Source organism: Thermobia domestica, chromosome 8 (assembly GCF_964235325.1).
Source record: "Thermobia domestica chromosome 8, izTheDome1.hap1.1, whole genome shotgun sequence".
Classification (NCBI taxonomy): Eukaryota; Metazoa; Arthropoda; class Insecta; order Zygentoma; family Lepismatidae; genus Thermobia; species Thermobia domestica.
The window spans coordinates 273,431,643-273,458,114 of record NC_137461.1 but is presented as its reverse complement, the minus strand read 5'-3'; the positions used below and the strand labels follow the sequence as shown (position 1 = coordinate 273,458,114).

Genomic DNA, 26,472 nt, shown 5'->3' with positions numbered 1-26,472 from the left:
AGTTTGCTACAGTCCAATGTGCGTGTGTTTGAGTCAATTGAATATATAGCTTTATATGCTCTTGTCAGAAGTGGCTCCTTTCGTATATTAAGACTTCAAACGATCATTTCAGTTTCGGATATTGATTAGGACAAACCGTTATTCACGAACTGCAACAATTCCTGTTAGGTTTGAAAACTACGTGGTCTGTCCAATAAATACGCGGACTGAGCTAGTAGGGTAACCTTGAGTTGAAGTTAATCCACGTGCACTTGCTGCTCTGTTGGCAGGGGACCTACTGGAGTGATAGTAACCGCCAAACTATGTAGGCGAGCGTATAGCTACAGGTAGCACTGGTTTTATGGTGTCCTGTTTTTGTTCGTGTCGACGATGAATATTAATGAACAGATGTTACAACGAATCAACATCACCGTTTTAGTGAAACTGGTAACAGACTCTCGGTAAATTCATAAAATGTTGAGGGCTGTGTATGGAAATAACGCACTGAAGAAAACAGCTCTTTTCAAGTGGATCAAGTGTTTCCGTGAGGACCGTGAAGACTGCAAGGATGAGGCAAGGCCAGGACGACGCGAGTTTCTGGCGCGTAATTGGATCACAATGCTAGAGTACCCTCTTCACCAGATTTAGCCCCCTGCGATTTCTGTTTGTTTCTGAAATGTCAAGGGGGGGCGGCACTGAAAAGACGTGGAGACAATAAAACGTGAAACGACACGGCACCTGAAGAGCCCGACTTCTGAAGCCTTCTACGGATGTTTTCAATAATGGACACGGAGGTGGGATAAGTGTATTGCTACAAATGGCGAGTACGAGGGTCACTACGAAAGTTTTGAGACGTGAAATAACTTACATACTTAAAATCAATGTAACACCTTTTCTCAAAGTATTCACCATTACACTGTACACACGTTTGCATCCTCGAAAACCACTTTTGAAAGCAGTGTTGCCAGTCTTTTTCTTCAAGTGTTGAAAGTTAATTCTCGTAAGCCACTACAGCTTCTTCAGGGCTGCAAAATCTCTTCCCACGCATGCGATCTTTGATCATGGGGAACCAAAAATCACACGGGGCCAGGTCTGGGCTATACGGCGGATGAGTCATAAGTTTGACCTCGTAGATTCTAAAAACTGAATTGTGATGGCCGTGTGTGCGGACGCGTTGTCATGATGGAGCAGGATCCCACGCAACCCAGTTCTTGGACGCCGTTCCCGAAGCTTCTGGAACACTTTTGTTAGGCAAACAGTGGTGTATCACTGAGCAGTAACAGTCCTTTGTTCTGCAAGTGGAACAGTTGCAACATGGCCAGATTTGGAGAAGAAATTTGCGACCATCTTCTTTCCCACACTTCGCGGTCGCTTCACTTTCGTGGGTGGATTTTCGTCTGGAAAGATCCAAACTGTAGACTGGCGTTTATTTTCAGGATCAAATTGATAGATCCAAGTCTCATCACCAGTAACAATGTCAGAGACGCGTCAAGAATTGCCTCCATCAAATCTTGCAAGCATTTCTTCACACCATTCCACACGCATGCGCTTCTGCTGTTCAGTCAAAGTGTGAGGCAACCAACGAGATGAAACCTTCCTGAGCCGAAGATGATCATGAAGAATTTTTGTTACTGCTGGCGATCAATGTCCTTGAAAGTTGTTCGAGGATTTTCTTGAATCATTTGTTCCATAGCGGCAATGTTTTCATCTGACACAGCTGTTGCCAGACGTCCAGCTCTCTCTTCATCTGTAAGCGATGTTCGGCCTCTTCTGAATTCACCAAACCACCGAAAAATTGTAGCACGGGAAGGAGCAAGGTATCCAAATGCCCCCTGCAAACGGTCAAGGCTTTGAAATCGTAAAGTATCATTGCCCGAAAATGTTTCCTTTCGAGCTGCATTCTAGACAGCCGAATACTGCTCACATCAACAAACAAGTGAAGGCGATACGGCCACGCCGATAAGCGAGGCGAGTTTAAACTTGCTTTGCTTCTTCGCTCTGGATACCACTACCGAACGCAATTGTTGGAATTCAAATACTATGCCACAACAATGCGTATCTCAAAACTTTCGCAGTGACCCTCGCATTTTAAAGGGAATAAGATAAAATACAGTGTTTATGACATCAGTTCGCGTATTTATTGGAGAGTATTTATTGCATCTTTTTTGCAATAACAGTTCTGACAACGTTTTGGGTTCACACGCGTGTTACATAATTTCTTGTACCATTAGCGTTTAACATACATGAATAAATTCATTTACTATGTGCAAATGACTTGCTTGTAAGGAGTTTGGTTTACCGAAATTCCTTTATGTATTTACCCTGTCTACCCGTGTGTCCAAATGGGGGGACAAAAGTCCTCAAGAACTATTTGATTTATCAGCATCAATTTTGGCCAAGTCAAGAGGTAGGAAAATCGAGATTGTTGATATAGATGATTCATCCATTGGAAGTGGTAAAAAAATCAACCATTTCCGGTTTTAATGTTGATCACCAGGGCCCGGATGTTGTTGACCTAAAATTTTCTAAAAAGTGACCTATAAAATGACACTAAAATTTCTGTAAAATGACCCTAAAATCACTAACATTGACCTTAAAACTTGCGTTTTCTTAAATGTTTATTTCGTTAAACATTGACATTTTTTAATATCCATTGGATTTTTAACATTTCTCACTCATATTCAAAAAATATTGTTTCACTTAGTTGCAACCCATTGATCATTTATTTGTATTGATCAGTCCATTGTACGGCATTGTAAGTATTGAAAGCGTCAATTCACTCCCGAGTTGAACAATAAAAGTTCGCAAGTGTAGACTACATGAAAATAATAGATAGAAACCTGTTTAAAATCCTTGTACGCCTTCTAATGCATTTTTAGTTATTCACGTGATCACATCCTTTGTGGTCAACAACCCAAAACTATCTGTTTGGCCACCTACCAACCCCCACCTTTCGTTAACCAGCTATAGCTTAGTTTTCATTAGCTTGTTAAGAATGCAGTTTTTCCACTCCAATAGTCAAGAAGCAAGAAAAGAGATTATTCAACTTCGTCTTTTCCACATTCGTAAACCGTGTTCATTTAAAGATTTTCTTATGTAGAAGAAAAAGAATAAAAAGCCTAAACGGTTCGTCCGATTTTAAAAATTCCTTCACTGAAGACATCATATTTGGAGACGGTTTCCCCCTCTTACATTTTGTTGTAACTCTAATAGTAACGGAGTTACCCTGTCAAGGAACTTTTGAGACACCCTGTAAATGAATAATACATTATACAAATTCTAATAGTTTACATAAAGATATTATTATAAAATATTCTTGATAAAATATTCAATTAGTAAGATAAAATACTAATATCTATTTTCTTCTGTAACACTTTGTCTGCCATGGGGGTCATCTGGGACCGGCACAGAGCTTTCCGCTTGAGCCGCGTCGGTCATATGTGACCGGCGTTTGAAGGTTTCATTTGGAGACATAAAGATAACCGGCACGGCGCCCTGAAGCAATAAACTATTTACCACGCCGCGCCGGTCACATAGGACCGGCACTATAAATTTGCACTTTCCAAAATAACCGATGTTCAGTTTTCAAAATGATTATAACAGTCCTTCATATTAATGTAACCACAAGTGTATAACATGCATGGCGTGAATGGCAAAATTTCAAAATTAGGAACGCGGTCAAACACCAATATACAGGGTGATTCTTTATAGAGTTTACAGCTTCAATCAGTTATAATTCTTTATTGGAACTACATACAGACTTGGTTTATATGTCATTATACTGCAAAACACTTCGTTTTTTTTTTTTTTTTTTTTTTTTTTGTGACAAATCCATTAATGTGTGCACCTGAGGTCATCCTGGACACATCCCAACGAAAGTCGATTTCCTGCCAAACAGTAGCCAGCATTTCGGGGGTAACGTTCGCGATGGCTGTTGTGATGCGATGATTCAGTTCATTAACTTTATCAGGCAGGGGAAGGGTGTACACCTTATCTTCCACAAACCCCCACAGAAAGGAGTCAAGTGGCGTGTAGTCTGGGGACCGTGGCGGAAAGACAATTGGTTCACCACGATCTATCCACTTAACTGGAAAACGCTGATCAAGAAATTCCCTTACGTCTATCAGATAGTGCGGCGGGGTGCCATCTTGTTGCCACCATAAGTGGCTATCGTGGTCATCTTCATCTAACTGTGGAACAAGGATGTTCTGGAGCATATCAAGATAGGCGATGCCTGTGATGGTGCTCTCAGCAAAGAAGAATGGTTCATACACCTTTGCTCTGGAAACAGCGCAAAACACGTTCACTCTGGGGCTGTCACGAACCAGCTCCACGTGCGCATGTGGATTTTCCATGCCCCAAATACAATTGTGTGCGTTGATTCGGCCGGAAAGGTGAGAAGTTGATTCGTTACGAATACCACATTGTTCAAGAATGACTTATCATCATTAATGCCATCCAATATAGTAACAAAGAATTCATGTCGGGTATGTTTATCCCTTCACTCAGTGCTTGAACCAAGGACAGTCTGTATGGCTTCATGGACAAACGTCTATGCAATACACGCCAAACATTGGTCTGAGGGATACCAGTTTCTTGTGATGCAAGTCTTGTAGATTTTCGAGGACTGCGGACAGAACTCTCCCTAACTGCTTCCACCACATCGTCGGTCACAGATGGGTGCCCTGGAGCCTTTGTGTGTTGCACAGGACAACCTGCTGGGTGGTTCCTTGCCCTATTGTGCGCGAAACTTACGCTGTACACTCGTTGCTGACTTCATTTCTTCAAACCAAAACACGCACTTAGCTCTTTTCACACTAGTGAAAGTATCCATTTCGACTGATCGGTGGCGCCGCGTGTGGTCAACTCCGCAACTACTCACTACGCGAGTCAAACTTGATGTGTTTGTCAGTAACGACATATAAACCAAGTCTGTATGTGGTTCCAATAAAGAATTATAACTGATTAAAGTTGTAAACCCTATAAAGAATCATCCTGTATAAGGGAATTTTATTTAAGAGTACAACAAAACCTGAATAACTGAGAAAACTGTATTACTGGGAATCTTGTCATTTAGCACTGCATCTATAAGCGTACGTCGTCTTTTTCAACCTGGTAAGAAACTCGATAAATGAGGCGGCCCCTTCTGATTTCATTTATCTAGGTTTGACTGTATTTTAAAGATACAGTGTGGACATAAAATCGCTCCCTGATAAACATTAATATATATATATATATATATATATATATATATATATATATATATATATATATATATATATATATATATATATATATAAACTAAGAATAATAGAAGCATGAGGTTTGCGGCAAATAATGGGAAAACTCAAAAAGTATTTTTTTTAATGATTTAGAGAATTTTCACATGTATTCCATTAGTTGTCCATGTAATGTCACATGTGAACCTTGCGCGTCAGTGGCGGTCTTCTTGTGTTAACGCATGAAAAATTTGTATCTTACAAGGTGTAACATTTTTAACAGTTGACTTCGGGATGTCCAGTGTTCATGTGATGCGCAACGCAAGGATTTCCGTGGGCTGCTTCGGGTTAAAAAGCAACACGAACAGCTTTCACACGTTCCTCACTAACATTCTTCTATCACGATCTAAAACACTTCCTCTTGCAATAAACTTGCTATACCGTTCCTTTATGCTCTTAACATCTGGTGGCTGCTGTCCATACTCACTCCTGAATGTTCGTTGAACTGTGACGGGAGATTTTGTTTCATGATATTTCGCTTTCTACTTTGCTGACGCCATTTTTAAACAAATGACTGTCGCGCTGCAGTCAGGTGGAATAGATGGCAGCACAAACTATGGCAAAATCTTGAAGTATCATACAAGCGATGTTTTAAGACCGCATGCTTCTGTCTTTTTTTTTTTTTATTGTTATTAGGGAGAGACGTGCACGCTGTATAGGCATACTGATATTAACATATGCTCAAAACATTTTTTAAAGAAAGATATGTATTTGCTTTTGAAGGGGGACAAGAATAATGTGATCCGTAGAATATTCTAATAGAAGTAGGCTTCCACATGAAAAAGCGTTTGAGAAACGCTACATTAGTGCACTAACTAAAAAATGTATGTGAGAGTGCAAGAGAGTCGCATGTTGATAGTACGAAAATAACATACGAAATAAGACAGTAAAATTGAATATGATAGAAAAGTAGGTTCAGAGCTGTATTCAGTTTACATTTTACTCCACCAAATAGTTCCACAACTGATTCTTGAAAGAAAATCAAAATACTGTGATAAGAAAACATACGTTTTCCACCCAGGATCCGTCGAGGTACTATGGAACTTCAACATTACTGTCTAATAATAAACAGTCCAAAAGTTTATCATCATAATCCTATAGACGCTGTTTTCGCCACGGATGTCTGTATCCCTCCACCCCAAATAAGATGAAACAGCTCAAGGCTGATTATAATTACATAGCAGAAATAGGTAGATAGGAAGAACAAATGAATGTTTTATCAGTTGTTAAGTAATATATATTAATTGCATTGATTAGCTACATGAAAAATCATATACAGGGTGGCCCAAAAGTAGATATACAGTACCGTACTGATCAGTTCATTGTATTTTATATCACTATTATGTTCCATCAAGTAAACTTATTTTCTTTATTATTTGTTCCTAATGTGTTTTTACTTACATCTTAAGCTCGGAAGAGCCGAAGCAAATAAACCCATAAACTACAATGTTATACTTGATCAATGCAAAGGTGTATACCTACCTTTGGTCCACCCTGTATTTTAAACATAATATAAACGTAACAAATGTGAAATTTTCCTAATTACGCTACTTTAATCCATTTCCTTTAATCTTGACATGTATTATGTAATTATTTGTTTGTTATTATCTTTAAAATATATCAAAATAGTAGTGAAATATTATTACAAGAAAATACTAGAAATTATAAGTAGAAAAGGGGAAAGCGCATAATTTTAATGGACGATGTGAATCCTTTGTGGTGCGGGGAAACAAAAACTATTAGTAGGTAGAGAAACTTTAAGTAAAATAAGAAAAAAGAGGGAAATTCTGTAATTGTTACCAACAGATTTCCCTGCTTGATAAAAATATGATTCCATGAACGCAACACAAGATTGAAGTGTCCATTCCATGAGTAGAGATGTCAAATACAGGGTGGCGCACGAAATGTCATACCATTTGTTTTGTTCATTACACAAGTAATATGAATGGAATATTGTAGATTCGTATTCATATAATTTGGTTTATAGAATATTCGGTAGATGTCACGAGAAGTTAGTATCGAATAATTACTTGGCGCCAAACAACTGTTTTCAAGATGGCGCATAAGAGCAGATTGAGTGTTAAACAGAAGGTAAAAGTTTTACTGTTTCGTACAAAATGGGCTCCATGTAAACAGACTATTCATAGATTGAATCGAAATGGCTCTGTGGTGGATGAGAATCGATGGCGCGAATCAAGTATCCGCACCCCTGAGGACAAGAAGCAGTTCGCGTTGCTTTGACACGACAGTGGCAAAGGGTGGTAAGAGTGCAACGACATCTTGTATTTTCAGTATAATTTTAAATATCGGGCAATGTATGATTTTAAAATATGCACTAACCAGTTAGAAGAAGAAGAAGAAATATACGAAAAAGGAAAGACAAAATTGATTGATTATATGATGATGATTTTTGACGAGTTTTTGTCTTTGTGTTCATAACAACGTTTTGTAATTAATCGATATAATTCCCGAACCATCTCATTAAATAATGTGTGCATAATTATAAAGGTGTATTTATTTCAGTAATAGTGTGCCACAATAAAAAGAGGGGAAGTAAAATGTAATATAAACTGTTTTATGTGATTTTTTGTAGTATAATCTGGACTGAGAACCTGTGTGCAGATGAATACATGATAATCATTTGTTATTACAAAGTCCACAAACAGTAGTTTGTTTTTGAGGCTGGGTTTTTCTTCGAACGAAGTTTTGCGAAAACATAATTTTGTTTGTATTTTATAAATAAATGTTTCAGTAATAACTGCAGCATAATATGATTTAATCACGAAATGTGAGCGAGAAAGTAAAGTGGCGGCATATTTTTTTTTTTATTTACATACATAAAGACAAATTCGTACAAATGGGCTTCGAAAATATTTTTTTCTTTTTTTATGAACACTTTATTGGCATATTTCCTATAACTTGTGATTCTAATTCTTCACAGTGTCAAAACCCATATTTCAACAGAAAATAATGATAATGTGTAATGTATACCTAGTCTATATGTGGTCCAAAGATGGAGTGGGTCATGGGTCAACAGTTCGTTTACGTCTTGCTTTTAAGGTCTGTCCTTTTCATTTGTTTTCTATTTACTTATCTAAGTGAAAAAAAAAAACTTTAGGCAATTTTGGATATTGATATTTGTAATTGTAATCAGGGGTAAAAGTGCGGGGGAACGCGTTGGGACGCCGCCTCCTCACCTCGAAAAAATGTGTACGCCGTCCCAGTTTCTAAAAATTACAATGGGCAAAGATAGGCAGGGGAACGGTGTGACGTCATGCCGCTACCTACCGTCCCCCTACCTTTTCAGATGCACTTTTGCCTCTGATTGTAATAATAACAATACTACTTGGCTTCTGAGATAGCCTGTGCGTTTTTAGAGGAGCTGACTACTGGTAAAACATATTTTTCAACAAAGAAATTATTATATATGATAATTATATTGGAATTCATGGTAATGCGATCCATGATGAACACTTTACCATCTTATATCGTAAAGGTGACTTTCACCGGTATTGTAACAGAGCAATGTTTGAGCGATTGACCATAGAAATTCAAACTCTGATTAGTGATAATTTCACAGCCTCGTTTTATTACAAGAGTAAACTCTTTCGTCAGTGGAGAGAAGGTCGATGATTATGGGTCAAATTTTATTGACTCACGCCATCTCTGACGTGGTGTTTATTAATCCTTTCACATTCTGAAGCAGGACTTTCGGTTCGCTTTTAGTACGTAAAAATTCGGCCTCTGAAAAACCCTCGCCTCCCGCAAGGAAAACTTGCTGGTTACAACCCTGTTCTGCCTTCTCCCAGGCACGTAGCCAAGGGGGGGTCCGGACCCCCCTTCGAGATCAGAAATGAAAAAAAATTAAGGAAGGATGAAACAAAATGAAATGAGAAAAAGAAGGATCAGCGTTAAAAATAAACTACAGAAAGCTTTTGGTTACTCTTTCTTATGAGGAAATTTGTATTACTTGCAATACATGGTTGCGAGGTGAGCGATATATCCTGGAAGAGTCAGGGAATTTGAAATTTCTAGGAAAGTTGCGGAATTCTCAGACTTTCTGCTACTAGTCAGGGAGATTTCAAGCTTTCGAAAGCATAGTGCCGTTGTGTAACAGCGTGGACATTTTTTATCATAATTTTTCGTCATCGCATCCTTGAAATATCGAACGTTATTTCAAAAACAATTTTCTACTGCTCCTTTAACCTGTCATTTGAAACAGACAGTAGTTGACGGAATAATAAAAACAAAACTATATGTGGACAGAAAGTTCTGTTAACATTTGATTCAACAGAAAAAGGAACGCAGATATTGCAAAATATTTTACAAGACATTATTGAGTGTGTACTTTTTATAATAGTTGAGGTCATAATGAAAGGAAAATTGTTATATTTGATAATCGGATATATCTATTGTATAATCTTTTTCAATACGTTTTTTTTTAAAATTTTACTCGAAATTTCTTCATAGTTTATTAAAATACTTACCAACATATCCTCATAAACAAATATATGTTGATAGTAAAGTAGTTTAGATTGATCGAGCTCCTGGGCCTTCAGAATTTCATATACACTCCTTCCTTTACGAAATCCTGGCTAAACGAACCAATGTATGTTCTAGTAAAATTGTTTAAAATGATCGAGCCCCTGGTGTGATGGCCGCAGTATTTCATGTCACGGACCCTCCCCCCTTCACGCAATCCTGGGTACGTGCCTGCTTCTCCTCAGTGTGTTTCGGAAATGTGACATTATCTGGTCACTCCAGGGGCGGATCCAGGACCGACTTCTGGGGGGGGGGGGGCGGTGGGTTGTCATACTGCTACTTTTAAGGGCTCCAAACTTTGGGATGGGTTTTATTTATATATATAAAATAAGTAAGTTTCATCTTCTGGGGGGAGGGCGATTGCCGCCCCTGGATCACTCCAGACAATACTGCAGGGTTGTTTGGGCTTTGCTAAGGTACTATTTTCTGCAAAATTTTTAACATTCATTGATTTGGCACGGATTTCCTAGAATAGTAAAGTAAAGGCTTCATCTTAGCTCATACGCTACTCACATTTCAAACAAAGGTTGTATACCACGCACTTTTATTCGTATTCAAACAGGACGTAGGACCAAGTTGAGTTTATTCCACAGCGGGGGTGTACCGAGGTAACACTGTATTTGGATAATATTTTAGGTAAACGAAATTAAAATTTCGAGTTAATATTAGTTTCAAGCAATGTTTCGTTAACCATATTGTGTACTGTTGTCTTGCTAGTATCATAATGAAGAGCTTAGTGAGAGTGTAAGTGGGGCACGTAGCTCAATGGTAGAGCGTTTACTTCTAGTGCGTGAGGTCTCTGGTTCGATCTCCGGCCAAGTAAATTTGTGGTGGACATCATCGTGTCCGTAGTTTTTCGTGGGTTTTGGTCCTACATTCCTACATTTTCATTCTACTTCCATCACCATTTATTTGCCGTAATCATGCGTCGTCTCGAGCCTAACAAGCATATACGTGCAGAAACGAATTTTGTGGGTGGCCAATGGGGCAAATGCTCCAGGCCCCGCGTTTTGAGCATTTTCGTCCAAGAAGTAGATACAAAAACACTCCCCCTCTCTCTCTCTCTCTCACACACACACACACACACCTACCTACCTACCTACCTATATATATAACAATAAAGGTGCCGATACGCTAGACCTCATGTTCATAATGGTTAAAAAGTTGCATCACTGTCACTGTATTATTATTATTATTATTATTAACAATAAAAATAATATCCAGTATCATATCACTGCAGTCTTGTAACTAAAAACTCTTACGTGCATATATATAAAGATGCTTTAAACATATCTGATTCTTACATCTTAATTTTATACTGGTAATACAATAAACGTAATGATCAATATTTGTTAGTGATTTGTTTCTTGCTTTTTTCTCTTTTGGTAATCGGGCGAAAATGAGGTGCTATTGTTTATTTTCAAAAGGCATCAAGAGTTCCACAAATATACTGAATTTCGATAACAACACACATGGAGTATATTTTTCACATAATGGGTTCTTCAGAATACTAATCATGCTTCCAAAATGTTCTACAAACCTCTACTAAATTAATGGATAAACTATGCAAAAAAAAAAAAAAATGTGGGGGATGTTTTCACGTAAATCTCTTCCCAATAATGAATAAAAACAGTTAATTAAATATGGTACTTGTACCGATTATGGCCCGGGTCCCTAATATAGCCCACCCACCATATTTCTGCAGATTTACGTTGGTGCTACTAGATGGCAATATAAACTATGTTCTCTGAGCCGCGCAAATATGTTTACGATTGTCATGAGGACATAGTTTATATTGTCATCTAGCAGCACCATCGTAAATTGTCTGTGGGCCATATTAGGGACCCGGGTCATAATCGGTACAAGTACCATACATTAAAGGGTCGTACTGAGTTTACCCGCCACTTTCATTACTGAAAATCGTGAAAAATTAACGTTATTGTACAAGACTGAAATTTTGCCTTATATTAGCTTATGATTCAAAGAAACAAGTGCACTATATGATTCCATGAAATATCTCGTACGTCGCTGGGTATACGCACGTCTTTGTGTGCTTGTTTTGAAAAGTGTAACGGAGGTCACACTTTCATGATCGAATTAATTTCCAATAAAAAAATGGATAATAATTATGATCCATTTTTGTCAATATTTTTTTGATTTCTTTTGAGCATTTAATCCAAATTTATATAAAAAATTGATGTAGATTGTCAATAAAATGTAAAAATCCATTGTTTTTTAGAAAAAAGAGAAATTTAATAGTGAATTAGATTACTTACTGCAGTTAATATCGTTGCTAGTGGACCGATTGCATTTTTTTACAGTAAAGCTTTGCAAACCAATTAACTAAAACAGTAGAACATTATTAGAAATGTAAAAGCCCAATTTATATTAATTATATTTCTTGTGTGACCTCCCGTTACAACGTGACCGCTGTTACAATGCTTGTGACATCCTGTTACTTACCTGTGACCGCTGTTACTTCGACAGTGGCATTGACACATATCCATGATTATCGTAACTATCAGGGGAGTAGGTCTGTTCACAATAAGTATTTTACTACCTAATAAAATGTTGAGCTATATATGTTAAGTATTTTCTGCATATATTTTTCTCATTAGTTACAAAGTGAAGTACTACAAATTAGTTTTTCAAAATATTGCTCTCCAAAGTTAGTGATGCATTAAGAGATTAAAATGAAAGGCTACTTGTTTCTTAAATAAAATAAAATAAGTTTAAACAGAATACCAAAAAAACTTTGTTCTGAACACTTTTGCAGCTAATGGGGCGTTTACACTTAGTCGATTTGCGTTCGACTCAGTTAAATTGACGTCACTTTCAACTTAATCGACCGTGTAAACGGGACTTCAACTTAATCGCTTGTTGATCGAAGGCGACTAATCGACTGGCAACTGAATTGAAAGACGTTCTATTTTCTGTGGTTGAAATGATTGAACACATCCATTGATCTGATTCGGCCTAGTTGCTTCGATTTAGTGGCAAATGCAGCGAGTCGATTTAGTCGTGCGACTAAATCGATTTAGTCATGCGACTAAATCGACCAAGTGTAAACGCCCCATTACATGGCAACTTCATCTTTTTACCGTCCTTTAGTCTAACTTAGAAGAATTACAAAGCAGAACACATTTAGGAAATGCATAATGAAATATTCGCTTCTTTGGTGTCATGACTTTCACTGGGAGATCTATTATAGCATTCACATCACTTAAGCGATAAGGAGGTGTATCCCTTTTCTTAGGCCAACTGAACTGTCCGGATCCTGAATAGTGCATTACATTTACATGTATCACATTACAGCCAGGGGTGTAGCCAGCAGGTTTGTGTAGGGGGGGCCCGTCGTTTTTGAGGGGGGGCAGCTACAATGTACAAAGCAAAAAAAAAAGTGTTGCTGCTAGTGTTTTTGAGGCCTCAAAGAAAGGAAAATTTTGGTTTTCTTCTGGAAAACTAAAAGCAATATTTTAGCTTATTATTATTATTATTATTATTATTATTATTATTATTATTATTATTATTATTATTATTATCCACAAATTATATTCAAGATAGTTTTTATTATGCTTAATCAAGAACTACTGCCCGGGACCAAACGCTATACTTTTGTGCATAACTATAAAGGTAACCAAGAAAGTTCTGTCCCTTTTCGTGGAAGTCTGTGTTCAATTGGACCTCACACCGTGAGTTGAAAGCGAGTGGAGATAAGGCTAACGTCAGTTGTTGGTGTGGGTATATCCAACATACTACCTGGTTGTGGCAATTCAGACACACCGTGAACTTGCGTAAAGGCAGAGGGAACATGGGATATCCACAGAGCGTCATAAGAACATGCATGCTGAACGAGTTCAAATGGAGGTCAAACGCCGCTGTAGCGGGACAGAAGATATGCCAGGCCTTTGGTGAGGGTGTCGTGACGACGCGGACATTGCAGCGTTGGTTTAACAAGTTTAAGGACGATGACGAAACACCCGAAAACATCACGTGCCGGAAGACCAACACATGTACAAAGAAGAACTGGGACTACAATTCAGTGTGTGGAGAAACCATTCGGCAGCACATCCATCAACTTGTGAAGCACTACAAGTTGGGTCAATTTGTCTCACATATTTTGACTCCGGGCCAGAAGGAAACGCGGCAGTCGCCTGTGTTTATTTACTATTTCGGAGCCATTTCTGGACAGGGCGTTGACATGTGATAAAAAGTGTGTCCTATACGAAGCTCATTGGTTAGCCGTCATCATTGGTTAGCATCCCATGAACCGATTTCAAAACAGCCGACACCAGCACTGTACCAGAATAAGGTCCTCCTGTGTGTTTGGTGCATCGTGCATCGGGAACTGCTACCAGCTGGTCAGAGTATCAATGCAACTGTGTAGTGTCAGCAGTTGAGCTGTGCTCAACAAAAACTCAAATTTCTGGAGCCGTCGTTTCTGAATTGCAAATGGGTCTTCGTTTACGTTACATCGCTAAGTCCCCCGTGGTTAAGATGACTCAGGACACCATTTGCCGCCTTGGATGGGAAACAATATTGCAACAACTATATTCCCCGGGTATTGCACCTTCCGATTATCACCTGTTCCATTCTTTGAACAATCACCTTAGAGGACGCCAGTTCAAATCCCTAGTAAAAGTCCAAAATGCACCTGATACTTTCTTCGTTTCACGGTCCACCAAGTTCTACCGCGATGGATTCCATGGCCTTCCAAAACGTTTTCAGAAGGTCGTCGATGCTCATGGGGACTATTTTTGATCTTCCAGGTTAGGTGACATATCAATGTTCGAAGGTGGTGGGTGAAAAAGCAACAAAACTTTTCTTGGTTATCTTTAAATTTAAGACCTTGTATACAGAACCTATCTACTCAAGATTGATTTTCTTTGAAATTTCAGTTAACTTCTTTACGGTTTCCTGACAAAAATATTTATTATTCGTGACTTTAAAAAAAAGAAAAAAATATTACACTGAATAGAAATAAAAGAGAGAGCGAATGAAATCCAAATTGAATAAAAGCATTGTTTCTCACCAAATTTTCCATCCTCTATGTCTTTTAAAACACTTGTTAAAGCATATAAAAATATACTTGTTAAAGCATATAAATCGCAGTAAATTGTGTAATCTGCTGTCACAAAAAAAAAGTATCCTATTTTTCGATCGGTATAAGGAAGAGATACTATACTATTTTTCGGTATAGTATAGTATAGTATAGTATAGTATACTATATCGGTATGGAAAAAAACAACATTTCTCCTTACTATTTTACCATAAATTATTAATTGTCAATAAAATTTGTTACTTTTAAATGAATGAAGCGAGATAATTTTACTATGATGTTTTAAAAGCTGGTCATTTGGGGGGGCCAGGAAACCATTTGGGGGGGCCCGGCCCCGATGGGCCCCCCCTTGGCTACACCCCTGATTACAGCTGTCCAATTTAGTAATAGTCCCAGGGTACAATATTCCATCGAGCTTCACAATTACCCATTGTCCAATGACTAGCTTTTCTTTTGTCGTACTCTCTTTTCAACTTCATCTTCTGTCATTTTTGCACATCTTCTACGTTGCCTCTCTCAATCCTTCCTTGTTTTTTCTTCAAGTGCCGAACCACTAAGCTTCCTTCTTTGCCTGACTTTCTTCTGTGAAAGAAGATTTTCATTTCGATTGTGTAAATACCTCCGTAGGGTGGATTCTGATTTTGAAGATGTTGGAGTCTGAACATCCATCGCTACATAGGAAGTAAAAAGAAACAAATACCTGTAAAGCAGTGGTTTCAAATTTTAACTTATAAAACGTATTCGTTTAAAAATACTGATCATCGTCTGAAAAGATCTACAAAATCTCGTAGCGTAATCAGTATTTTGCAGAATAATTCCAGCAAACTAGAAGCAGGCCCCTTTTTCCTACCATACACTGTAGGACAAAATAAAATAAAAGATCAAACTGAACGCAGCGTCTTGATTCTTTGTTTAGGAAAATTATGGAAAATCTTCATACCATTCTGTAATAGTAAAATACTACGAACTCTAATGTGTTAATAAATTATACTTTCAATTAATATTACATGCACTCACAATAAAATATTAAAAGTGCTATTCTTAGAAGGACCTAAATCAGTTTTCAGTGACCTCCGCTTCTGTCTGTATTTCACTCCACAAAAGGCCCAATGGTTTCCTAAACTTATTTGTATTTAAAAGAAAGTAAAGCAATCAGTAAGATTCTAAAACATGCTGAGCAATAAACACAAGCCTCTAATCCATCTCGTATCTCAAATATTTCTAAGAGACTTTTCATTACTCTTTGCAATCCTTAATTCTGTAGTTTTATATAACTTGATCATTAGAAAGAATCTTCTAATTGAAACAGTAAGTATCGGCGGTCACGCATGTAACAGCGGTCATTTTTTGTATCGTCGGTCACGCAAAAAATTAGCCAATTCGTGACCGCTGTTACAGTGACCGCCGTTTCATTTTCGGGCTATAGATTCAGCTATCGTTCGCACGTGAGCTTAATCGTGCTGGCCTCTTAAGTAACGTTAGGATTGTGAATGTGATTTAAAAAATAGTAGTTTATTTTACATACAGGAATCAACTTATTCTTTGAATCAGGTGACCGTTGTTACGTTTTCAAAAGTCATGCCTGAAATTTTTAATATATTTTGCACTTACCTGCGTAATTGATTGCTTATCTGCTCGATTCAGCTGCAGTCACTAATCACACGCGCCATCTTCCTTCACTAGAAAGTATTGCCAGTTCTGAACAGGTTTCGTGCGGTGAGTAACGACATCGCTTGATGGTATGACCTCCGTTACACAGAAATATCGAGACATGACTTTGGAGGTCTGTGCTATCCACATAAATTGCTTGTGGAGATTAAATGGTACATAAGTTTATATTTCTATATGTTTAGTAAACTGTAACATCAAAAGAATATATTTTCAATTTAATGTTTAATGGTGCAGAATATCCTATTTTGTGTATCGGGACACGTGACCTCCGTTACATTTCTTAGGTTTATAGCTTCATAATATAGAGTTCGAAAATATTATTCGTCATTCACTTGTCTGTAAAGATAAGGACAACAATGGGGATTGCCAATCAACGCAAATCTACTTTACTTTACAATTCAGTAATCCTATGGAAGCCTAGGACTGAAAGTGGCGGGTTAACTTAGTACGACCCTAAAATAGGTACTGAGTAAAGGGTCCTCTGCGCAGAAAGTACAGAGGTGGGGTCCCAACAGATTTTTTGTACTAGCTTTTAGTTTAGTGAAACTTCAGCGCCAGATAAATTTGTTGGGATTATTCCATTATGGAAGGTCAGTCTTTTCAGAAAAATAAAATCTAGTTGGTTCAAAGCCTTGATGGTTTATATTACCGAGCGAAAAAGGAATGACAAAAGGGAAGCAAGAAACAGAAGGGCCCAAATATTTCTATATTTCATAAAGGAAAAGGAAAGTAATAAAAACTGTGATTTTCAATAAAACTATATATTTACTATTTGATTTTTTTCGAAGTTTCTCCTCAACTCCTTTTCGAAACAGGAGAGGAAATAATTTCGTTCTTATTAAAAGGTTCCTCTACACCATACCGTTGCGTCCCGCTAAAAATAAAATTATATATAAATATAAAATTATATTCAAATTATAAAATTATATATATAGTGGCGGATCCAGGATATGATCAAAGGAGAGGCTAAACCATAGTTTGCCGCTTTATCCAGTATAAAGCAAGAGAGAAGCCCATTTTATCCAGTGTATCCCTGAGCGTCAAGGGAGGGGCTATAGCTCTGTATATGTGGAAACATTAAATTGAATTTTAATGAGAGTATATTTCAATATCATTTTCACCTTAATAAGTGGGATGGTTCTCATAAAGCGGCAATGTGTAGTTTTCAAATTAACGGGGTTTTCTCCATTTTTCAAAAGTTACGTATGAAGTTTTCATTTTGTTCAGGACAATAAGATTTACCAATTGGTATATGTCTCATCTTTCGCCATTTTTTTCCGTTTAATAATATCGTACGTGATTGGCTGTAAACAACTTCAGACGACAACCACAAAGAAGACATTGTGAACGATCGACAAATAACGAAGATCAACGAAGTCAGCCGATATTTCTAGATCAGCGTTTCCCAACCGGTGTGCCGCTGGTGTGCCGCGAGGAAAAATGAAATGAAATGATTAATTCTATAGCAATCAAATTGCAAGACAAAGGGAAAAATGTGTATGTGTATTTCATATTATTGTGAACTTCTACAATGAATGAATTTTAAGTTTCGTACTGTGTTACTTTTCTGTACATTTTTAATGTTGAAAAAAGTATTTGTTATCATTATTGCTTCTTTATTGTTGCAGACTGTTTCATAACCTGAAATTTTAAAATATCATTCAATCCTTTCGACAAAGTAAACATGCATACAAATTAACTACATTTGTGTTTTAAAAGTAAAAGAGATTTCTTTGTTCTTCCGTTATTTAATGATCTTCCTTCTTAGTGAAAGGTTAGATACAGTTTTCGAAAAAGAAGGTGTACTTTGAAAAACCTGATTCCTATATTTCATTGCAATAGTTTTCTGTTTATAAATTTAGAATGAAAAATAAGCATATCTAATGATTTACCACGGAGGAAAACCAGTGTTCGAACTTTCTTCTCTGTGAGAAGGAGATCGTAATCACAGAAAAGAATTACCATGGTATTTTACATTTACAAATAATATCTATATGTGTGTGCCGCGAGAATTCAAGTTACATCTGTAGTGTGCCGCAAGTTGAAAAAGGTTGGGAAACGCTGTTCTAGGTAAAAGGAACCGCAACAACTCAGAAGGCAACAAACTCCACTGATTGATCTTCACGCCCACTCTCTAAGACACCTGATCTAGGAGTTTTATCCTCCTCTCTAGAACACCTCTCTCTGAGAGGCACCTACTAGAAGTCTGCAACGGCCGGAATTTTTAGCCCAGCCCGTGAATTTATAATGTAAAGCCCGACCCAAGTCCGAAATATGTTTTAGCATTTAGACCCGAGCCCGGCCTGAGCTTGTGTGGTAATCAAGTGAGATCGAAATAAGCCGGAATTACAGAAGCTTAATAATTAACGCGAAATTTAGAGCAATTAGAGGTTAAATTTTGCAGTTGTGCTTTAAAAGTTCTCCAGAAAGGACAGTGCAATAAATATCGTTGTATAGTATATTTACAAAATTAAGCCCGAGAAATATGGCTGTATATTTAAAAATTTACGGCCAGGACCCGAAGTGATATATGCTTTGTAGGCCCGAGTCCGTCCTGCGGGCTGGGTCGGGCTTGAGCCTGTGCAGACCTCTAGCGCCTACACAGAATTGTTGGCCACTAAAAAACTAGGACACTTGGCAGTGGCGTAACTAAGGGCTTGGGGGGCCACCCCGCAGACAATATGAAATGGAGCCCCTTCTCTACGTCCTACATTACGATTTGGGGCCCCGTGATGGCTTGGGCCCCCCGCAATGCGGGGTCCTTATTTATGCTCCTAACACTTGGTCTCTGGATTCCTACAAACTCAGCAACAAAGCACCAAATATCTGAGAACTTAATATTTGAACTGTATTTATTTATTACTGTACATAAAAGATTATTAAGAAAGTCCAAAATTTCCATATACCATTTTATAATCTACCCTAAAAAGACAGAATTTGACATTTTATCACTAATTTCCAACTATAAGCAAGGTGACCAGACGTCCCGTTTTAGCCGTGACAGTCCCTTATTTTCAACCGTTGTCCCGTTTTTTTCTGATTATCAAACGGGACGCCTAGATGTCCCGTTTTTAAGCAAACATGACCCAGGTGTCCCATAATTATTATTCAAAATATAAATGGTCAATGCTAATTCTTCACTTTTCCGTACCTACACTTATTGGGAAGGTTCAGTCGTGCCTAGAACTTCTGAATATTCAAATCAGAATTGAGTGTTATGTGGTTCAAGCGGGAATTGAGTGGGAATTCTGAGTGTTGTAATTAAAAGTATTCTTGGGTAGTACTTAAGTTAGAAACGCTGTGTTATCATTCTTACTTGTGTATTTTGTAAATTGAAAACACTGCTGAGTCCCAAAATGCAATGTGGAAGTCACCCCTCCCCCCCCCCCGTCGCCGATTCGTATGCGTCCCGTTTTTGAAACTAAAAGTTCTGGTCACCTTGACTATAAGTAAATTTTCACAATGCGCCACGACATGCTCCGTAGGAAGCATTTGTATCTCTTAAAAATACGCTATTACTTACAATACTTCGCAATTGGTGACAGCAATGTTGTAGTGTTTTCAACTAATCGATAATCTCTCACAGGTAAGTACAATATACAGTATATGCGGTCGACCAAAAGCTTTCTTGTAATTATGACAATTTTTCAATGTGTCTTTTTTATTTTATTGGAGTACTGACTTCATTCCTGGCTGCGTTCTTCTTTCGGTTTTCTCCAATTCTATCCCTTCTCCATCTGAACCAATACTTCATTTCATCTTTAATTTGCAACGATAACATGTATATATAGGGCAACCAGGATAACAGTCCGGTACCTTATGATAACAAAAGCTTGTGGCCAAACTTGTTTAAACTTGTTTTCTTTATGCTGTTAAAAGTATAAGTGACGAAGAAGCCATAGTTAATGAAGGTGTCTCTTTAATTTCTGCGAAACGAGTGATAAATATTAAGGAAATACAACGTGTAAAAGGAACAAAAATAGTTTAATTTATTTAAATAATTATCGTGGTAAGTTTTGGTCGTTATTAAAGTAATATTAAACGAACTGGAACAGCAATATTTAATTGTGTATATGTGTGTTAAAAATTTTAACTGTTCGTTGCAGCTTTTCTTTCCTTTTCTTTCTTTCTTTCTTTCTCTCTTTTTTTGAAAACAAAAAGCATAATCACTGAAAGTGGAATACGCTAATAGCATTGACAACGAGAAATTTCGTGGGTAAGGCACACTAACGAAAGTATGTACGTAATAAAACAATGACCTTTATTAACATATATAAGTAGCTTTATTCTGATTTTAAGATAATGCTTTATTGATTCTCGTGCCACATTTTGTATCAACAAAGAGGTTATGTGCACTGTCATTCATAAAAAAAATAAAATAAAATAAAACGTAATTCAAAATATTTGTGATAGTGAGCTCATAAGGGAAAATATAGGATGTCGAAGTTCCGAGAAGGTTATCTTCCAGAAAATTTTGTTTGGGCGATCAAAATGAAAATGTCAGGGACTTCACTGAAACACTATTTTGGTACATTGGTAATAACAATTTAATTTATGTTAGTTCCGGGAAGGGGGAGGGGGAGTGAGCGGACAGGGCAAAGCACCCCGAAAGTATGCCTGGCAAAAACATTGGTCCCGGAGTCTGTGGTTGGAAGTAAGCGTGCATCATGTAACCAAATGCTCTATAGCCAGTATTTATAAGATACTGTATATTACGATAGATATTTCGTTATTACCCATTACGTAATATATATAATGACAATAATGAAAGTTATGATAATGAAGATAACAACTGAAAAATTAAACTTGCGTAATTAATACGTTACCTCATTCCGTAGCGGTTTGCGTTAACGCAGTGCACTTTGGTTTTGAGTATTAGTTTGCGATAGTCGGCATACCAGTATAATTACTTGTTGCATCTTTGGCATCCGCAAATTCTGAGAATACGGTAGCGGAATGAAGATCACGGTATGAAACCATCGTTAACGTACAGAACAGCTCTGATTCGACGCAGGGGCGGGTCCAGGACGGACTTCTGGAGGGGGGGTGTAATACTGCTACTTAGAGCTACTGATTCGACGTGGAATGACTAGAGAAATATTGTACAGTTTCTTCTGCAGAGGAGCACTGAGTTTCATCAGTGAGCATAGAGAATGATAACTGCTCAAAGTCTAGGCTTCAGAATTGTCCATACATTTTCAATAACGTTGAGGTTTGGGACTTGTGCGGACCAAAGGAGGTGGTGTAGTTCCTTCCGATGTTGTTGAAGCCATTCCTTAACAACTCCAATTCAACAGATGAATTTGCATATCGTCATTTTGAAAATTTCCTCATTACATTGGCGGGAAACATCTGTACCACGCAATGTACGTGGTCACCAAGATTGTCCACGTCATCACTGAGAATAATGTGTCTTGTGAGCGTAACCAAAGGCCCCACTGAACAAAAGTAATTGTGGTCCACGTCAGTACAGTGACCCCGTCAGGTTTTCATTATAGCGAGATGAAAATGCAGAACGTAAGAAGCTTGTTTAGGTGTCCGCCATTCCTAAATATTACCTTGTATTTACAGTAAACAAAGATACAAAACGACTCAATCGGATTATAACAGGTTTTCCAATCATTGACCGTAAACGTTGCATATTCTCGGCACCACTTTCGTCGCGCTGCAATATTATGAGTGATACTCTGTGGTTTGGAAGTTGCAACCAGATTGCGAAACTCGTGTAGAAGCATAAATTGCTGTAATTGACTGTTCGTGCTGCTGATTGATTTCCTCGTTTGATCTATGATCCTTTGTCAAATTCCCTTCGATCTCCTGTGATCCCTGAGTTGAGGCTTCTCTTTCGTCCATTATTACTCTCCGCCGATGTTGTTTTGTTATCAGTTCTATGGACCTTGAACACTGTTCCTCACGACAGATTTAAACACTATAGGCCTTATGCAGAGTCGTTCTGACGCGTGATTAGTGCCATACTGAAGAGTTCGACTAACGTTTCCTGCAGTAGTCAGACGTTTAGTATGACGCTAATCATATTTCAAAAGAACTCTGCGTAAGGCCCTATCTATCTTAAATACACTTGCATCAATACAATTTCACCCTAAACTGGCTTCTCTGAAACTCAAAGAGGCCTCCGATTTTGTATATGCCCGCTTCAACACATCTTCATTCTATTCTGCGTAAGTGCTATAGACATTTACTAACAAACCACTGACAATGTTCAGAAAATGTACACACACATTCTCAGTAGTGCTATAACGTCATATATATATATATATATATATATATATATATATATATATATATATATATATATATATATATATATATATATATATATATATATATATATATATATATATATGAGATATCGCAAGTTACAAATGTTCCCATTATTAAATAAAGATCTTCTTCGTATATTCTTCCTATTAGCCAAAATTTATTGTTTTCGATAGATTAAAATCAGGTTCATAGAACTTTAGGCTTACAGGTCTTTACTTCATAAAATGAAGTAACTTTCTGAACAAAACCTCTACCTAATACTATGTATAAAGAAACGGTGATTATAATAAATTATAATTTGTTACTTGGCTCTAACAATTTCACTGTAATATTCACAAATAATCTCAAGTTAGCTTCAATCCTAGAACAGCAATGGGTGGAGAGAGAAGTTCATCTCACGCCCTTTATGTTAAAGCATACGGATGGTTAACAATAATAAATCATTATGAAAGAATTGATTGGATGTATGAATGATGATGATAAATGATAATGTCTACCACACACTCACGTGATCTGGTATCGAACCAGAGTCCGTTCCACCAGAACTGAGCGCTCTACCACTGTGCAATTGTATCCACAAAATTCAAATTTGAGATGGAATGTGTTGTAAAAATCCTTATAATCAACACTATAAATGAGGATAGTTTTCCTTGACATTTACTAGATGTGGCTCTTGTAAAAAATAATGCCAAAGTAGCAGCTCAGGTGGCAGTGGAGTTGCAGAAATTAAGAAATGGTTCATCCAGGTAAGTGTGAGAGACCCGAGTCAGTATGTCATCTTAAAACTGAGTTCAGATCAACAATAACAACAATGTTATACACAATTGTCTGAAATATACGCATTCTTGAGTATATAAGCAGCACTCCATCACTCTTCCAATTACCAAAAACTAAGAGTGTTACTTATACACGCAAATCATTGGGGTTTAACGTGATAAAATTACCTCTAGTTGGTATCCTTCTAGACGTGAACAATAGCTCGACTTTTCGGCCACAAGATCACCAGTCATCTCAGCAAGTGTTCAAACAAAGAATTCTTTCTGTATGTCCATACTCACCTTTCTATCTGCTTCGCCTGCTTGACGCAGATTATAGGTCTATTAAATACTAGGTTGTAGGACCAGTTTAGCACAGGTTAACGGATACTTTACCGACAATTGCACCGTACATGTCTTTACTGTAAAGACATAGCTCCGTCTGTCGCAGAACATTTCTAAATTAGTCCTACTTTTCGTGTATGCGTAAGACTACGAACTAGAGAGTGTAATGTAAAACTAACCCGTGTGTAGGAGTACATCCGAAACACACTTACCATGTATAAGTATACTTGAAGTATCAGTCACCATTATTGGTGGGATAGTTGTGTGTCATAGTACCGGTACCAGTGGTGTATTTACGATTTTTTTCGGGAGGGGCTTTGCTAACTTTCGGGGAAGGGGCTTTGCCTGAAAATGTAAAAATTCTGCAAGATATTTCATATACTTTACTATAGTAAGTAAGATGTCGGGGGGGGGGCTTAAGCCCGGAAGCCCCCCCTAAATACGCCACTGACCGGTACTGTTGTTTTTTAAAGGAAGGATATACGATTTGTTAAACAAAATGCCATGCGATTGCAGTTTATAATGCAATTCTTTTTTCTGAAATTCCAGGTATAAATTAAAGGTATGTCTTGTACAGTGAAATATTTTAATCTGAAATTGCATCTCAAATTAAATTTGCAGCTGATACATAAAGAATACACGTTGACATTTGCTTGGGACTTTCGTGTGTATGTGTATTGTTTGATTGTAACCTGTCGTAAAGTTTTGTCAGCAATATTACAACACATACATGCATAGATATGTCACTTGAAAGACGGCAAAGATGAAAAGATGTAAATGAAAAATAAACTTTTGCTGTTATATTATTCTCTTTCTGGACAACTTGGTAGTGCGCCTATATTCTGAGAGTGTGATTTCAGTCGTTCCCAGTTGGCGATATTAAGCATAGGATAAAATGTTAAGTTTTGATTTGGGTTCCGTTTCAAGTAAGTTTTCTTGTTATTTGCCTTCGACTCTGAACACTACGGTTAAATTCCAATCAAAACAACATTCAATTTGGATATAAAAGATTGAGAAATACTTCTGTTTCCAAGCGAAACACCAACTTTTTTTTTTTTTTTTTAAACAGCGTTTTGACCATATTTTGTCATCTGAACAATGCTTATCTTGCCATATTTTATTGTCTGTACAAAGCGTAAGAAATTGTCGTCTAAACAAGGTTTAAGAAAAATTGTCAAAGTATTTTGTTGTCTGAACAAGACTGAAGAGGAATAAATGTTCACGCCATGTTTTGCTGTCTCAGAACGAGGCGTCAGAGATTATTCTCACTATATGTTACAGTCAGGGGTAAGAGTGGACCTGAAAAGGTAGGGGGACGCTAGGTAGCGGCATGACGTCACGGCGTCCCCATGCCTATATTTGCACATTGCAATTTTTAGAAACGGGGGGACTCAGTACATATTTTCTGGAGATGGGGGGACGGCGTCCTGTGCGTTCCCCCGCATTTTTACCCCTGGTTGTATGTGAACAAGGCTTACGAGAAATGTTTTTCATCATGTTTATTCGTTTGAATAAGGCTTAAGAGACGTTGTTGTCACCATATTCTGTTAACTGAACACATCACGAGAAGTTCTCACTTTGTTTTTGTTATCTGAACAAAGCTTAAGATAAATAACGAGGGTCAGTTAATTGTTTTGTTTAATTAATATTATATTTGTTAATAAATATTCTTAAAAGAAATAATTTTAAAGGTGTGTGTTCTTGCTTTTTACTTCCTAGATGAAACTAAATGTTAATATTAGTTTATTGATAGTCAGGCCCGTAGCCAACCCAAAAATGTAGGGAGGGGCCGGCTGAAGTTAGGGAGGCCCGATCCAACCACATTATAGTTTATTTGCAAGTCTACCGTGAAAATTTTAGGGGGCAGCAAAAATTTAGGGAGGGCCCGGCCCCCTAGACCCCCTGGATACGGGCCTGTTGATAGTCTAAACCATTTATGACAGGGGTGCCCACGAAGGGGGGCTATGACGCAAACTGCGTCATTGAAATATTGGGGGAGAGGGTAAAATCTATATAAATATGTTTGAGGGGGTGTAAAAATTAATAGAAAAGTTTTTTTTTTCATGGAAGAACACCTACGGACAGACAATTGAGGGGGTATGCGTCATGGACATGAGGGGGGGCACCACTGTTTATGAGATATATTATTTTGTAAAAATTGTAAAATGCTCTGTAGTTCCAATAGTAACAAAGTTTATTATTATCAAATGATTCTTAAATAGAAGATATTATGAACCAAAATGCGTCGTAGAGTTCTTATGGAAAGTAGAGAGAGAATTTATCATGAACTAGCGCAACTTTTGCACCCTTATCGAAATAAAGTTCTGCGAGGTGTGTTCAAATGTATCGAACTTTTGGTTGGCAAAATATATTTATAAATCCAAAACACTAAATCCCTAATGTCTTGGTAATGCACACACTTCTCCCAGCACACCTGTCATTGTTGGAAACACTTGTAGGGCGCAGTTTTTGAAATGGGAAGCAACCGTGCTGTCGTATTCTACATGATGTCTTCTCTTGACTCAATTCGGATCCCTTTTAGTAGCATTTTCAGCTTAGA

At 37.5% G+C, this 26,472-nt stretch overlaps 1 protein-coding gene across 1 annotated transcript in view; it reads left to right on the top strand.

The window, feature by feature from the left end:
• LOC145693637 (pseudouridine-5'-phosphate glycosidase-like) overlaps positions 1 to 26,472 on the top strand; it is a 116,445-nt gene that overhangs the window by 47,408 nt on the left and 42,565 nt on the right. The window contains exon 7 of the mRNA XM_081769818.1: positions 23,477 to 23,558. Coding sequence (XP_081625944.1) covers positions 23,477 to 23,558 — 82 coding nt within the window. The remainder of the gene's footprint in view (positions 1 to 23,476; positions 23,559 to 26,472) is intronic.